General features: G+C 38.8%; 2 protein-coding genes across 2 annotated transcripts; one reads left to right on the plus strand and one right to left on the minus strand.

Annotated features, from left to right (window-relative positions):
- Positions 1-201: 201 nt before the first annotated feature.
- Positions 202-3513, plus strand: RPS27L (ribosomal protein S27 like). Its single transcript, XM_084531622.1, has 4 exons — positions 202-315; positions 443-551; positions 2135-2245; positions 3319-3513. The coding sequence occupies exons 1-4, from the start codon at positions 310-312 to the stop codon at positions 3345-3347; spliced, it is 255 nt and encodes an 84-aa protein (XP_084387748.1). The 5' UTR covers positions 202-309; the 3' UTR covers positions 3348-3513.
- A 3405-nt stretch (positions 3514-6918) lies between these two features.
- LACTB (lactamase beta) lies at positions 6919-14853 on the minus strand. Its single transcript, XM_084531621.1, has 6 exons — positions 14584-14853; positions 13980-14046; positions 11541-11731; positions 10855-11200; positions 9120-9285; positions 6919-7837 (listed from the first exon to the last, which is right to left on the minus strand). Exons 1-6 carry the CDS (start codon positions 14836-14838, stop codon positions 7294-7296), a joined length of 1569 nt encoding a protein of 522 aa, XP_084387747.1. The 5' UTR covers positions 14839-14853; the 3' UTR covers positions 6919-7293.
- Positions 14854-17418: the final 2565 nt, after the last annotated feature.

Here is a 17418-nt window from a genome sequence, read left to right on the forward strand (position 1 = left end):
ATATGTAATAGGGAAAATGAGCAGGTTTGTCGATGAGACCCGGCACCGTATTGCGGCTTTTGCCTTCCTCCCTGCTTCCTCGGGTTCCAGCTGAATCCCAAGGCGCTGCTGCCTGGGGGAAAGCAGCACACCCGTCCCCGGGAGCCCGTGGGAGCCCCTCGCCCGGAGCTCCCTTTTCAGCGCCTCCCGGGCCGGCGGCGGCCCACCCCCGTCACGGCGGCCGCCCCGCGCCCCGCCCGCCGCCGCCAACCACCGAGCAGGGGCCAAGAGCGCCCGGAGGAAGCGCGGCGGGGAAGGGGCGGCGCGGCCATGCCCGTGAGTGGCGCCCCGGGGCCGGGGAGCGGGGGGTGGTCGGGTCCCGGTCCCCGCGCTCGGGCCCCCGCTAAGGGCGGCGGGGAGCGGGGACTGACCGCAGGTGCGTTTCTGCCCTTGCCCTCCGCAGCTGGCCAAGGACCTGGTGCATCCCTCCTTGGAGGACGAGAAGAGGAAGCACAAGAAGAAGCGGCTGGTGCAGAGCCCCAACTCCTACTTCATGGACGTCAAGTGCCCAGGTAAAGGGCTGCGTGGCGGGCAGGAGGACGGACATGCGTTTTCTTGGGGCACTGTGCCACCGCAGAGGGGAGGCTTGTTCTCTAAACGTGGTGTACGTGTTCCGTAGGGGGAAAAATGTACTTTTCTTTCTTGAGAACTCTTTTAGTCCACACGTTTAAAAAAATTTACTGAAGCGATCAGTTTATCTATTTTTCTAGAAGATCTAAAATAGGAAAAACAACATAGTCCTTAATGAAAACCTGGCACGGGGAAGGGGCGGGGGACAACCCCTCAGATCTGCAGCTCTGAGAAGTGAGATGACGTGGGTGGTTTAAATCATCCATGGCCCAAGTTTCAAATAAAAGCAATGTTTGTTTTCTTCCTTTTGTAAGTTGGTTGGTTCCAGAACAGCCAGAAAGACACTTCACAAGGACACATACAGCCGCAGTGTACACATACAGCAATACTAAGGTGCAGAAATCAAAAGTTGTACCTTACCTCCTAGACAGCACTGCAACAGTAGAAAGTGGTAACAGTAAGAAAACAACAGAGAAATGCATACACAGATTGACTTACAGTAGCAGTCATCTTGACTAGAAGGAATTTTTCTGTATTCATTTTTTCTTACTATCCAATTCTTAATAGTTTAGATTTCTAAGTAGCTCTTAGATGGAAAGCAATGTCTGAAAGTGAGGTAAAGTCATTAAAACTGTTTGCAAATAAACTGTTTACTTAAAATAAAAAACCTCTCATCAAGGAGCTTTCTGAGGACCTTCCTTGTGACACGTATACTTTTATCCTATCTTTCTGGGCCATACATGCTGAAAATGGAATCTGTGCTCACCCTCATCTATTTTCTATATCTGCATCTGGATTAAATCCATTACAAATTGTCTCTCCTATTCCTCCTAATTAAAAATACTTTCAAGGGCAAATAATGAAGGACATGAAAATTCTTTTGCATAAGAAGTTTATGAGATCGATCTCATGTTTTCCAAAAGTTGTAGAATTTAGAAGTTAAAGTTTTCCTGATGCTCGTTTTGAATCTGGAATGCACTGAAGTTATTATTCTATGCACGTCTTTTGGCACTAGCCTTACACAGTACGACTGAGCATGTGCCTTATGTGCACTAATTATTAAACAGAAAGCAAACAGTTTTGAGCAGCAGTGCTCACATTCACAGCTGACAAACTTGATCAACGCTCAGCAATGTTCTAGTACAACAAATAATTACTTCTTTATCTAGAAGATTCTTTTGATCAGCACAGAAGGCTAGTCTAGGATGAAGATAAGGTATCCAGCTCCTGCTTTTTAGACAACACCTACTGCAGGTAAATTGAGGCTTGTCAGCCCTAAGGCTCCCTTGATGATTTTCACATGGGGAGGTGTAACAGTTTCATTCAGTTAACTAATTTGCTTTTCTATGCATATCAATAAAAACATATAAGAGTTTCAGACTACAGTAACAAGGTTTTACTCGGAATGCTTTGTAACAAAATACTAAATTGAAATAAGTATATTTAAAGTATCTGGTTCAATTACACATACATTTTAAAACATGCTAGAACACTCAGTGGAAAGTTTAATAATGCTGTTTTCCAGGGTGCTACAAGATCACCACTGTATTCAGCCATGCTCAGACAGTAGTTCTGTGTGTAGGCTGCTCAACCATCCTGTGTCAGCCTACTGGGGGAAAGGCTAGGCTCACAGAAGGTAAGGGGTACTGTTTAAGCAATCCCAATATTCCAGTTAATACTGTGCATTTACGTAGTGATAGTCTGCAAATCTTTTAGCTTTGATTTGTGGAAACTGATACCGGAAAGCTTATTTTTCAAGATGTTTTGTTTAACTAGTAAAAACATTGTTACTGGGCCCTAGCTTGCAAGCTTTTCTGCACTTTTTTTTTAATGGCTACACAGATAGATATGCGAGGGAACTTGGCAGCTAGATTTTGATCAAGCACACTTGATATTTGATGCTTGGATTTGTATCTTCTTTCAGGCTAACACTAGGCTAAAGGTTATTTATTTCTGAACTAATTTTAAAGGGTTAAAAAAGTTACCATTAAAGGAGTAGGGTACTTGGGCTAGGTTAACATGATTCCATGCCTCTGCTAGTCAGTGGTGGCTTGCTTGTTTATTTTTAAATAGAGGTGCTGTAATGCAGTTCCCTGGTTCACATTACTTAATTGAAATTTATATAAATTTTAAGGGAACAAATAACTACAGTTAATTACATGTATATAACTTGTTATAACACTGATGTCTTGAACCATAATCCAACAGCTAGGATATATGAAAAGCACTGGAAACACATAAGGGTTTCAAGAAATTTGAAGAATGAATCCAGACTTCATTCACCTTACATTTAAAGGACAAAATTTAGTATACATATTATATATAGTACTGCTTGTACTGCGTAATACTATACAGCAGTAGTTTATATGAGGATAGGATACCTGAAATGAGGCTGTTGAGCAATTGAAAAGGTACCAACACTCCTAGCTGCTGTTTCAGTTTAGGATTTGTACCACTAAAGGATAGAACAGTACACTAGAATTTTAAAAGACATCTCAAAAAAAGTAGTACACCTGAGCCTTAGCATAAAATGAATTCAAGATGACCATGTTGGGTTAGAGTAGACTCGATGTGCTAGCTAGTTACCTCTTATGGTACACAAAGTTTAAATTTACTATGCAAGTTCCCAACTTCAGTTGGGTGAACAATTTTTCAATGTCATCCAGCAATTTAAGACTATTCATATTTCTACTTTTCATTTCTTTGCAGGCTGCTCCTTTAGAAGAAAGCAACACTAAGTATTCTTTTCAGCGTAGGGCTTTGGATCTGTGTTCCTGAAAGCCTTAGCTGTTTAAGAAAATGTCTGTTAATATTACAATGTAATTATGATTGATTTTGTAAAAATGACATGGTACTGGTGACTGATGAGCTGGAATCTTTTTCAATAAACAGTTTGAAGTGCAAGTTTGCGGACAACTGAGCTTTATTTCTATAGTTTTAAACAGTGCATTATAATTGGGTGTTGTCATTTAATATAAAAATTAATATAAAAATCTGAACCTTGGACTTGCTGCATCCTTCCCTACATTAATCATCAGCAGTGTTTACCATATGGTGACAGACTGCTGTAAGAGTACATTTGGTACATTTTATCACTGTAGCAGCTCTGATTGCATGGATTACAAAGGCTAGACAGATTTAAGAAGGACACGCAGCTTATTTCCTTTCACCAATGATTTAGCCCCTTTACCATGTTGTAGAATGTGGTGATAGTTAATCTCAAATACGAAATTACTCACTTATGTTCAGATGTTTTTCTGGAATGCATGGCTTTCCCTTCCTCTATTCTGGTCTAGAAATTGCACTCTATACTGAGATTCCTACACATACACACACAAAAAAAAAGAAAGTGTTTTGCAAAATACTGAAAGCATTCAGAATAAAGAAAGCATATGGCATACAAGCAACAGTAAGTCAACAAACTACGCTAACAGCTGTGAATGACTAAGACAGCAAAACCATGCTTATTTTCAGTATTAAGGTTGGAAATAATTACCTTTTTGCAATAAGGAAGCAGGTTTTTAGTTAGCTCTTAAAAATCAATCCCTGTCTAAATGGATATTCAAAAATTTAAATTTCTTTTTAAAACCATGATAAACCCGTCAAGCATGCCACCTTATATTTATCTTGTTTTACTACATGAAGTCTTGAGTTACGTGTCAACAACATCTTTCAGAACATCACCTGCCATGGTGGCCTTATTGTTGAGAATCTCTAATCAACTTGTGTTCGTTTCATAAAGAAGTGGTAAGTTTCTAGTCAATTAAAAAAAAATGATATTGTAATTCAGTGCATTTGCAACATGTTTTATTTCAGTTAATTCACATAGCGAACACTGATAATTACCAATGCAAAAAGTAGGTGTTTGATACAGAAATAGATGCACCAATTTTGTACACATGCCTTTAAAAGAAGTACACTTTTATGTCAGCACCACACTGTTTTCACAACAAAAGTTAATTTAAGAGCACGTGAGTCACCTAAGTTGCTCTTAATTTACCAGTTTCCCCCATTTCTTGCTAGTTTATCAAATAACTGGTTTCAGATCTAAGATGACAGTAGCAATATTAAATCACTTGTGACCTGACTACACGTGCTAACAGCCAAACTGATTTCTAGTCACACGTACCTGCTTTCTCTTCCCACCCTGACCCCAACATATAAGAACTTAAGATTTATGATGAAGTACCACATCAGAGAAAGTTACTGACCCATTTTGCTACAGGTGTTAGAAGATGAAATGTAGACTCCATAACATTTCCAGTACTGTAGATACGATAATAGGCTTTTAAAGCCTTAAGTTACAGGAGATTAAAACAATGTGGTCTTCGCATATAAGAAGTTGGTGGCTAAACATATTCTATGATGGGAACAAGAGACTGTTAGTATCTTAGTGTTACAAGTATCTTAAAACACTTCTTAGCGTTACCCACTTTCTTACATACTTCAAACATTTGCATTCATTACTGTTCAGTCATATGTAGACAAGCATAATAATAGACCTATACCTTCTACACGCTTAGTTTTTGTCTAAACCCAGTCACAATGGTCAGTAAGTGAACTTTGTTGCTTCTGAAGTACACAAAGCTTTTGAGAATAACTACTACTTGCAAAATAAATGCATCGTACAAGAAAAGTCTGCTAAAGTACAATGGATCTTGGAGTAGCAGCGTTACTTTTCAGAGTTTCTATATTTAAAATATTGTGTTTGGTCAACTTCTGTTCAGGTGTTCTTGAACATGGAAACTCAGAACTACTTACTCTTGTTCCCTGTGTAAAATGGGCAATGACTTCTGCTGCTGCACATTTACACAGCTAGTTGGTGCTGAAGACTGGAAAAAAATGCTGCCATTGAAGATGAGTAACTCCAGTATTGAACTCTCAAACAATATTAAAGATTCAAATGGGAGTAATTGAATACATTGCATCACCAAAGGCAATTCTGTTGAGAAAGGTTTACCTAGCCTGTTTTTACTGATTCGATATTCTTAAGATACCAAGACAACCAATAATTCATAAATACAAAAGTAAAATTTTGGTGGGAAAAAAAAAAAACAAATAGTTCGGGTGTACGTTTTTACTGTTTTAAGGTACAAGAACAATTAAAATTTTGAAGAGCCCTATTGTCAATTAAAAATGCAGATAGAGCACTGACACCTCAAAATAATACATTTATTGGTTTGTCTGTCTTAGCCAAAAAAAAAATAATCACAGGCCTACAGGGAACAGAGCTGACAACCTGGTGTTTCATCAAATAGCAGGCATCAACTACAAAGTTAATGCCAAAGCATAGTCATACCTGCATCTTTCCCAAGCTACCTTATTTCAACTGTTATCCAAGACATCTGTCTCCTTCTATTCAGCAAAGCAGAGCTGCTAAATGGTGCAGAGATGTAAGAACTCAAACCTTTTCTGAACAATGCTTTGTTTTGTCTCAACCTGGAAATAATGTCTGATGTAACCACAAGGGAAGTAGAATAAGCAACAAAGCCTTGGTGATTATGGAGATCTTCCATGCCATTATGGAATATATAAAATTAATATAATCAGCTATTACTGTATCTCTCTCTCAAAAAAAAAAAAAAAAAAAAGTTAAAAAAGTTAGATAATACTTATCTGGAAGTCTACAACAACTTCTTGTTCAGCTTTGTACAAAAGTAACTCCTTGAGGCAGGTCTTCAAAATGGAGAAAAGGATGGTTTGGGGAAAAAAAATTACAAAATCTCAAAAAAAAAAAAAAATCTTCAAGACTTCTACTACTGGCTTCAAGACTGGGCTTTAAATTTTACTGATTTTAGTTCCTTATTCCTGTATCTGAAGGAATATCTATGTTCCAGAACATAGTGCCATTTCCAGCTATTAGCCACCATTTCTACTACCGAAGTTAGCATGTGTATCATCCAGTAACAATGGGACTGACAGCTCATCATATTGTGCTATTTGGGCATATTCAACTGTGAAATAATACCCTTATTTCCATGGTACAATAATCTCACGTTCTCTGTGTAATAAAAATGGAAGTGAGAACATCCAAATAACAAATGATTTACACATATTATTCTAGGCTCATTTCCTAATTCTTTGCAATCTATAATTCCGACAAAAGCGTACTTCTGGTACTTCTTCATTCTGGAGGTAGCTTTGTTTTTTGCTTTTCAGATAAATAAGAAAAGCTGTATGTAAAAGTACAAAAGTCAACAGTAAAACCATTTTGAAGCAATGGTGAACAGGTCTGGCAGACCTGAACTTTGAAAATAACAAATTCAGTCTTTACGTGCCCAAATCAAGATGTGCAAGTTGTTCAAAAGCTTTAACATTTAAGGTAGATAATTTTTTGTTGTATTCAGTACAAGAAACAAATCCTTTTTTTGTTTTCTTTTTTAATCTTTGTTAAGTACTTAAGTAGATGAGGAAAGAAAACCTGCTACTGAAGTGATAATTTACACAGGTAATGCAGGAAGTCAAATTTGACTGTTACATTTTTCTTTTCTATCAGTTAGGAACTTCCCTGAGAGATGAATTCCAGCTACGCTTAAGTTCTGTTAGTGCTGCCACACTTAAGTGTACTGTTGATACTTTTTTCTCATGTATTCTTACATATCTCAGAGTCTAATTTGATCTCCTTCTCCATTTTCTATGTTTCAATACAGTGAGTTCAGTCACACATCTCTTTTTTTTTTTTTTTTAATCTATGTATTGTGCCCGTTTTTCTTTATCAAATTCCCTTGCAATCTTTAAGGCAGTGCTGTTGAGGGAAACTGACTGCATATTACAAATAATACTAACAATTACTCCTCTAGGTGGTGCCACTAGTGCAGTGTCTATGGCTTTGGAGTCCAGATCTTCAGGAAGAATCAGGAGGACACTACTTGCCCCCACTGCACCACCTGTATGAGATGCATAGTGTCTCTGCTGTCTGCAAAATCCATATTGTTGCTTTTTCTCTACTACAGCCCAAGCCATTGCATATTTACCATCCCTGTCCCATGACACTTCAGTTTTTGGCACTGGGGTCCACATCATTGCGACTGTGTCTGGTTTGAGGTACCCAGGAAGAAGTTTGCCACCACTGTTTTTAAATTGTCCAACTTGGTAACTGTACAACATGGCATTTCCAAATTTCAGAAGGTCACCTACTGATGACAGAAAGCCTCCACCAGCCCATTTGTAAGAGTTGTCCACATATGGTGCGTTTACCAGACGTCCTTTTTTGTTGTAAACGTAACACCTAGAATTCAAGAAAACTCGTCATCTCAGATACTATGTAATACAACCTTAAAAGGGCATACTGAGCATGTATTAACTTTCTCTCATGAAACTTTGTCTTTAAAACATTTTCCTTAAGTGTATTTCATTTGTAGGAAGATTAACAAAAAATTCAGATGGGAAAAACAAAAATTAAGCTTAGAAGCTTAGTTTCAACGTAAGTACTAATCCTTCTACTTCTTATTAGGTTACGCAAAGAGTGAAAGCAATATACAAGAGACAGGATAGAAACCTGTAGATCAGCCAGCACAGGACTTCTCTCAAAACTCTGTATTACGTTTAAAGTGTTTCAAGGAAGAGGAATCCTATTACTACACTGCGCTTATCACACACAAAACTGAAACTTCAGCAAGTTTTATATGGACTGTTCTGAAACAGTAGTTTCCATTTGTGATTGATTTCTCCCCTCACCCAATTACAGTTACTATATATAACTGAACATTCGGAAACATTTTTGCAAAACCTTTCATTAAAATGCAAATTGGAAAATTACCAACTATAAATGCAGAATGAACAGCGAAAGAGGAGTACAGAACCTCTGAAAATTTGCAAGCAAAATTAATACCAGCTCAAAGCATTTTAGAATACAGCAGTAAAACTATCCCTAAAAGATTACCAACTGCTGTTGCATATTTAAAGCATCGCTTTTACAACAGTTAACGACATTGAAATGTAAGTACTATAAACCTTGTAATACAATATGTTCATAACCACTCCTACTTCATAAGAGCACTTTAAAATCCAAACTTTTATGAAGTTTGAACCTCATTTTGATTTTTTTTGTCTATAACCTGCTTTTGTGATTGTTAGAAACTTCCTCCAGCACCAAAATTTAACAAATCAGGTGAGTCATCAAATCAGTGTGGCTCAGTAAAATAAGGCTCAAGACAGATGAGAAACTCAATCCTTATTACTCCATTTTCATCTATTTACACTTACCTGCTTAATTGTAACCAAACTAAATGCAAACTTCCAAGTCACCTCTGCCATTTCCCTGCCCCATATATACCCTTATAATAGGAAAAACTTATTTCCCATCCCATAATTTCACATTAATTGCAGAACCAATACCATAACGCAGAAATAAAATCAGTTAGTTACATGACTAACTTTGAAATAACACGAGCCACTTCTTTAAAGGCCCAACCAAAAAGAAATTGCACGTTCTTAATTCAGTTTGCTCAAAGATAGAAAGAACAATGATCACTGTAAGAAGAGCAGAGTAAAAATTCATCCTTGTTTACCTTGCTCTGTTATATATCATTGCTTCATTGTCATCTAGTACAGTTGACAGCATATCCAAGTCACGAAACATTTTTAGCATATAATCTGTAAATTTTTGTCCCGAAACTCTCTCCACAACAGCACTTAAGAGGGTGAAGCCATACGTTGAATACAAGAACTGACTACCTTAAAGAAAAAGGGAAAAAAGTTTAGTTTCATGGTGCTTATGTTTTATACCATAGGCATCCTATTTAAGTAATCACACGTGCAAATAAAGCTATGTATAGCAATAAACAATCAATTTAAAGACCCCACCCCCAATTTTAATTGCATGTAAAGCACTTGGTTATGATACTGGGTCCTAGAAACTGCTGTATGGCAGCAGACAGACACTTGCTAAGTGCAGGTAGCTCTGAGAGCAGCACTAAATGTTTTCCAGGATTCTGCATGTACCACCAGGTTTCATGCTGAGATATAAAGACTGACATTTAACATTCTTTACATGCCATTTGCCATATTAGTTCTAACAATGATACCTGTATTTGGAGAGCTGAAACCATGAAATTACTTAAGAGATGCTGACCTACCTAACTTGATAGCATCTGTACCATAAAGACAGAAAGACAACACTATACTCAGTCAAGGTTTTCCAAGGCCTTACTCATATTTATCACTATTAAAGTTCTAGGTTTCTAGTTCTAGAATATCCTGGAACATTATATGAACAGTAACGTGTATTATTTTAGATGATGTATCCTGTTTTTAATCTAAACTGGTGGTAACACCTTTTATCAAACATCTATATATCAAGCAACATTTTTCATCAAAGTGTCCAGAGTCAAGACAGATCCCTTACCTGATATGATTCCTAGAACCCTCAAGATGGTACGTGTTAGCTTCTCAGCCTTCCAATCCCTCGCCCCATAAATACACATTATTAACTGTTTATCAGCAATGGGTATCATTTGCCTATTAACCTAACTCATTTAGAACTTACACCTGAAACTCTTCCAAGTCCTCTCTACAATTGAATTATATAATTCCAGTAACAACAAACCTTGGTAGTTCTATGACTCCATGGTATTTCAATATAATTATTTAGCTCTGATCTGTTGCCTCAATAATGCTGCTTTTGGTTCACATCTAGAAGGTCTCCAGAACATGAACACGGCAAGCTGGTGGCTGCTTACAAAATACTTTGTAGATATAAAGTGTTTAGAATATACTTTGAAATTGTATTTTCATAGCACTTAACTGCATTACTCAGAGCTCCTAAGAGTTTTATTTCTACCTGAGGTCCCACCTTTGCACTATCTTGGACTCTTTGTATTACCTTTTACTTTTTAGGACTAACCTACATCATTTTTTGAACCTGCTTGCTACTGGAATTACACCATTAGAAACATAACCATATAAGCATAATTTTTTAAGTCAGCATATTGTTTAAGATACCTCTACAAGATAGATATCCAAATTGAACTAGTGAAGTCCTGATCAGTTCAGTCATCAAAAAAGTTGTCGGTAGAAGGACAATAACATGACTATACAGTTTGTACAGATCAGCCCAAATACTTCTCCACTGAGCTTTTATCAGGGCACAGGAAAAAAAAATAACCAGTGTTTTTGTGTGTTTTGATTTAGTTCTACTTATTGGACCCTACTAGCCTCACTGCATATAAAACAATTTGAAACAAACAAACAAACAAACAACATCACCACAAAAGTATATTTTGGTCTAAAGGAGTAGTAACTCACCTGGTTTGAAGAATAAAGGATCATTTTTAAATATTTTCAGCGATTCGATGACACTTTCAAATTTTTCCTTCAAATAATACTCTTCTTGCTCAAATTCCTTGTCTCTCTTGCCAGGTTTTGAATTTCGGCTTTTTACTTCACCTTCGTGTTCTTTCTTTGGTTTGACAGAATCAGTTTTTTCAATGCCTTTACCATCCTTCTCTTTTTGTTCTTTATCCTGATTGGGTTTTGTTAATTTCAATGCTCTGTTTGCCTTTTCCTTTTCTTCCTTTACTTTTGCAATATCTTTTTCATAGTGACGAATCCCACTCAGGTGTGAAACTAACAGTCTTGTAGTAATAGTGACCTAGGTAGAATGAACAACATGAGCTCTGTGATTAAACACACAATGCAAACTGATTCACCAGAAAGTAAAACTCAACATGAGGAAGGGACAGAGACATAAGAGCTTTTAAGCATCATGTATTAAAAGGAGTTAAAATAAATAAATAAATATATGCACACCACACACTATAAAACTGAAGATCCAAATTTCCAGCATTTCTTTTTCAAGCAACAAATATCAGTACTTGTCTATATGATTTCTGATGTTTTACAGGAAGAGATAATACAGCACTTGTACACATATGGCTGTGCAATCACAGGAACAAAATCCAAACAAGTGTTAACAATAAACAACTACGCACCTTTTCACCCTCGTAGACCTTTTCTGGAAATTCAGGGACGTATTTCTGCACTGGAGCATCTAGGTCCAGTTTCCCCTCTTCCCACAATTTAGCAATGGCCATCATGGTAAGACACTTGCTAATACTAGCAATTCGCATGATCGTCTCTGGCTTACATAAAACACGATTCTCTACATCAGCATAACCCAAACCTTTAAGACATAGACATAAACTTTTAATACATAAAAACAGCGGTAAATATTTTTACACAGAGACATGCTGAATTATTTGCAAATTACTAGATTTACTGGCTCCTCAAAATATATTTCTTCTAGCTGAACCGAGAAATGAAGCATTAGAAGCATGCTCCTGCTTCAATTAAATGAATAACAGTATTTAGTAGGATAGGTTAATCAGAGCCCATGGTATTAACCAGCATCAACCCAAATTAATGATTAAGCACACAAAACAAACTTAACCCTAAACAAGACTGAAGATTAAGCCAAAATTTTTACTCCTGAGGTCAAATATTTAATGTAGAAAAACTAAAGACAACAAAACATGGATTGTAAAATAATTCTCCAACAGTCCTACATACTCTTTTATTTCTCTAATTAAAGATTAAAAACAACTAAAAGGTCTTATTTTATCAATATAGAAACTAAGAAATTACTCAAAAACATTGCAACAATTACATAAGCTGTAAAGATTCACAAAACAGTCTGTTTCACCACCTTCTAGCCTGACTTCAATGAAAAGACAACTTCAGAATCCCCATATCAGTGTTTTCCCTATATAACCAACATAAGTCTGGTGGCACTAACTGGAATTAATGAAGCATTACCAGACCCCCAAAGTAGTCTTCATTTTGAGCTGGGTTTGAAGAAAACGTGCAAGTGATGTTTCAGCAGAAAAAGCTATGAAGTACAGTGATGATACACTTGCAGGTTTCAGTACAAGCACATTTGTAAAACCTGCAAGCAATGCATTGTCTGGCTATATAACACAATAGTCTAATAGTAAACTACTCGGCAACAAAACTTGCCAAAATACAAGAAATAAAACCAATTATATCAGTTGCCTAAGACATTTTCTTTCTTTCCTTTTATGTGAAATTACTACTTGAGCTTTTGCATTGTATCTGTGAATGTAAATGCCATACTGCTAAGGAAAACACCTTCTGAAACTCAAATCACTCTCACCAATTTAGCAAGAAAACAGGTTTGATACCAGTCACAACATACGTTTGACTTATACCCGATTCTGTTTTTCCCCCCATGAAGCAGGGAGGAGGAAAACAAAATGAGCTAGAAACCTACTAAAGCAATGTGATCCACATCCCAGCTGCCTTTCTCAAGGCAGTGCCTTTTTCTGTATCCACACACAGCACTGTACAGAAACCTCCATCATGGCTTATACTTCCCCACGTAGTTGCCTTGCTATGGGATATGGCAATCAGGGTGATAAACCACAACCCAGGCACAAGTTCCCTCAAGCACCTTCCTGAATGTCAAGGAAGAGATTCCACAGGAGTCTTAGAAAAACCTCTGCTTTCATTACATGTAAGCTGAGACAAGAAAAAGCTATCCTATTTGAAAGCTATTGTAATTGAGTTTGTAGTACAATTGTCTTTATCAGGCCACATTACAACAGGCACCAGAAATTCTGCTACTCACTCCTGTTACAATAAGAGAAACGGAGAACAATAATCAGCTTTACACTTATAAAAATATTAATTAAAACACTATCAGAATAAAATTAAAAACTTAGAGATTTTTTTTTCAAATTCTTTACCACCTTCATGAAATACATTTGTATTTACTACCATTACCTTATTTGTCCAAAAAAGAAAAAAAAATACAACAGATTATGAAAATATTTCTAAAAACACTGTATTTTTTATAATGAATATCAAATATCTACGATGAGCAAAACTGCAGACTATTTAAAACTAACCTGTATAACCAGAACAATCACTTGCAAATTCTGAAAGGATGACAGTTGTTAAATCTCAGTGCCTTCCTAGTAACAATCTACACCTCAGCCAAGAAATAGGAGAGAGATCACCAACTGCAAGTTATTATTACTTTGACTATCAAATAAGTTCCTAGGAAGAAACCAGGTTTTTAACCTCCCATCACACTTCCAGCAGACTACACTACAGGTGTATGCCTAGAGTACGTGTACAGTCAAAGACTGATCTGACAAATTAATGAAAGAAACATTCTTAAACATAACCACTGATATACACTAGCATACTTGTGAAGTTGGTATGTTACTGACTCCTAGATGTTAACAGCGTTTACCAAGGAAAGTACCACTTCATGCTCCCTAGGCACCTGTCTCTGACCACTTCCCTGAGACAAGACATCAAATGGATGAAATCCTGGCCTGGATGGTGTGTCTGAATTGGTCATCACTTCCTGGGAACAGACACAACTGGTAGTCCCACATACTGACCTTCTGACCAGACTTCCTTGCCATCTACAGAGACTCCAACCAGTATACCCGGGATTCCTGCTTCATCCTGTCAAAAAAGAAAAAAAAAAAAAGAGTGAAAACAAAGAATCTCTACAGTTTTTAAACACCTCCCAAGCTCTAAAGATGCAAAAGCATCTACTATTACAAATACGATTGCATATTGTTGCAACGTTATAATTTAAATTCTATTAAGTATTAGACGGTCCGAACAGGTATAAATTGCTTTCACAAAGCAAAGACTTCAATTCAGCAGCTCTGAAAAATACATTTATCAGCGTAATAACAACTTAATGAAAATAACTTACTTCATAATTTAACGAACTTAACGAGCAGGACGCACAAAACTCAGAGGAGAGTCCACAGGCAGGCCGTGCCCAGCAGCACCTCCTGAGTGCACGCAGTCCTTCCAGGGGCTGCGGTTCCCTCCTCAGCAGGGCAGCTCCTCCAGAGCGCCCCCCCCGCAGCCCCCGCAGTCCCCTCGGCTTCTCGCTCCCCTCAGGAACCGCTCTCCGGCGCCCGGCCCCCTGGCGGCCATCTTACCGCCCCTGCCCCTCCTCGGCCCGCCCTGCGCGACCCCCAGCACCTTGATCCTCCGCAGCAGGTCTCGGCTCCTCTCGATGGCCGCGCCGAAGCCCCGAGGGGACGACGCCGGCATCGCCTCTTCCTCCTCCTGCCCGACGCCGGCCTCGCAGCCCGCCGGCACCTTCACCCCCAGGGCCAGCCCCAGCGCCAGCCCCCAGCCCCATGGCCGTCCCCCGGCGCCGCCGCCCCCTCGCCGGGCCGCCGCCAGCCGCCCGGGGGCCGCCGCCCGCCGCAGGGCCCGCGCCAGCCCGTACATGGCGGCGCCTCCCCGGCCCGGCCCGCCCCGGCCCAGGCGGCTCCAGCCGCTCCCGAGCGCTCGCTCGGCCGCGCTCCGAACGCGTCGAGTCCCGGCGGGGCCGCCTCGCCCGCCCTGCCCCTCAGGGCCGCTCCCCAGCCCGGCCCCGCCGCCGGACTAGGGCAGGAAAGCGGGCGGAGAAAGGGCGGGAGGAGGGCGGCCCCGCTGCCCGCCTCAGAGAGCCGCCAGGTCCCCCTCAGCCTCCTCTTGGCCAGGCTGGGCAGACCAGGGGTCCTCGGCCCCTCCTCACATGAAGTAACGCCGAGATAAAACGTTTTACTGCTAGATGAGCAATTTAATCTAAGTTAATAAGAAATTACCAACAAACGTAGATTTTCCAAATGCCAGGTTTAGAGTCAAGTTTCAGCCTACGACAGTGCTAACAGCATTGAGAGCTGGGCTCACTGAAGGTTTTCGATGTAGTTGCTCAAAGACTGGAGAGACATGCCAAGTGCCCTCCAAACTACACTTCTAAAGTATTTCAGACAAGCTTCCTCTAAACTTGCTCCACACTGGTTGCCAATAAACTTTTAATAGCTGTCTTTCTAATGATCTGAATGTTGTCTTAATAGCAAATTGGACCGAATGGTGACCAAATCATAATATTATTTATTACTCACGAAAGCAGGAGGATTTTCATTGTATCAGCAGCTTGTGATTGATATACTGTACATACCAGCTAGATGCAAGCCCCGTCCAATAACCAGGCCTCTTATGAGCTTTGCCAAGTGGATGAGTCTGCAGATTTGGGATCCTCAGAGGAGCCCTTCATTCGCAATTAAGGGGAGTTTAAGTGCCTAGTGCAAAGGCAAATCCAGAACCACTCAACAGTGTTTGTGGAATTGTTAGTCCGCATCTCTAACCGGGTCATCAAAACATCTCTGTTAGCATGAAGATACTCAGTTATACACCTTCCTATACAACAGTGCTGTGAAATTACTAATTACAGCAGATGATGTTAGGTTCCCTCCTTCAATTTCATTTCAGTCTTTTTTTTTTAATCATTTATTACTGCTCTTTACAATAGCAGACCACCTAGACCAAGAGTCAAAAGCAATAGGGAAGGACAGTGAGGGACTGATTTATACAATATAGTCCCAAATGCCCAAGATGTTATACGATATTGTCCATGACGTGTAGAAAATCCTTAGGCTTATACTGAAAGTAACTGGGTCCCTGACATACTTCGGAAAATGCAGAGGTGTACAAACAGCTGAGAAATGATCAGAGTGACCTTTGTTTTCAGCTGTTCAAAGTGAGTCGTTTTAAGAGAATGCCTTTAACTAGACTGTTATAAGACCTTAAACCTTGCAAATACAAACTAGATTGACCAGAATTACCATTACCTAGCAATGCAGAAAGGTCCTTGTGCTGCAAACCCAGCATCTAGTTTGACGGATTGTGCATTGCTTTGCCATTTCTCTCATGGAGCTTTTCTGGAGTATCAAGACAGTAACAGACACATATACCCGCTACAGGATTGTTGAACAACAGCTAACAATCTTTAATAGGACCACTCCCTGAATGTTATAAATGTTGACAACGAATAAAAGTGCTTATAAATGGAAAAAAAAAAAATGAAAAAAAGGAGTTGTAAGCAAAAGTGGGTAACCTGTCCTTCTAGAACTCTGCATATGCTATAAGAAATTTCTGAGATGCTAACCTAAGGCATATGATGTCCTTCTTCATGTCTGCTGATCTCAAAAAAATGCAGAATGTTGCAAGAAGTCAGGCTAAATAGCTTTCATGTATGAAGTCAAATGTACACCAGATAATCCAGACTTCACTGCAGGCATTTATTCTCATTATTGTTTCTCAGTAAAATGCAGTTGTTTATCATGGTACAAATTCATACTCATATGGTCCAAGATGCTGTATTTGCTTTCTAGTAAGTCATTTTTGCTGCACTGAACTGTCCCAGATAGCATTTTGCAGCAGGATGATTCTCTTAATTCTTAATTAACCTGCTTAGCAGGAAAACTTTGACACCACACTTTTGAATATGCCTAAGCCAGAAATAGATCTTGTCATTATTCTGATTGCTTTAGTGCAGAGTTTTGCATTAAATCCAGAAGCACAAGATGGCCTGCCCGTATCTGTTGTATCTTGGTAATGTTTTAAGGTGTTGATAAGTCTCTACACTCACTAACAGAAATAGAAGTTTTTCATTAATCTCCTGAGACTAAGTTTTGTAAAGACTTAAACGATTAACTTCTAGATCTAAAAACGTTGAATCACATGGAAAATAGCAGGCAAAAGCTAAAATTGTCAAAAAATTAATCTGCATTTGTGTCCAATAAAAAGAAGAAAAACAGGAAAGCAGCAATTTAAAAAAGTCATCTATATATACGTACAGAGATATAGGTGAAGTTGATGTTGATGGAAAATACATGTACAGAGTAAAGGGATAATGATTCCCTTGATCATACAATGTTTCTAAAGATTATATTAAAAAAATCTAACTTTGTAAAGATGACAAATAGGAGGAACATTAGGTATAGACAGAAATCAAGCTCTGATTTCTCTCTATTTCAGAAGCAT

Source organism: Aythya ferina (genome assembly GCF_964211825.1).
Source record: "Aythya ferina genome assembly, chromosome: 11".
Taxonomy (NCBI): Eukaryota; Metazoa; Chordata; class Aves; order Anseriformes; family Anatidae; genus Aythya; species Aythya ferina.

What these genes read in the sequence shown, in the direction of transcription:
- RPS27L (XM_084531622.1), top strand. An exon ending in CATGGACGTCAAGTGCCCAG is followed by an intron (nt 552 to 2,134) that starts GTAAAGGGCTGC and finishes GCTGTTTTCCAG; the next exon opens with GGTGCTACAAGATCACCACT. An exon ending in AAAGGCTAGGCTCACAGAAG is followed by an intron (nt 2,246 to 3,318) that starts GTAAGGGGTACT and finishes ATTTCTTTGCAG; the next exon opens with GCTGCTCCTTTAGAAGAAAG.
- LACTB (XM_084531621.1), bottom strand. Translation starts at nt 14,838, where the DNA reads ATGTACGGGCTGGCGCGGGCCCTGCGGCGGGCGGCGGCCCCCGGGCGG. An exon ending in ACCTGCTGCGGAGGATCAAG is followed by an intron (nt 14,047 to 14,583) that starts GTGCTGGGGGTC and finishes CTTTTTTGACAG; the next exon opens with GATGAAGCAGGAATCCCGGG. An exon ending in CAAGGAAGTCTGGTCAGAAG is followed by an intron (nt 11,732 to 13,979) that starts GTCAGTATGTGG and finishes TATGTCTTAAAG; the next exon opens with GTTTGGGTTATGCTGATGTA.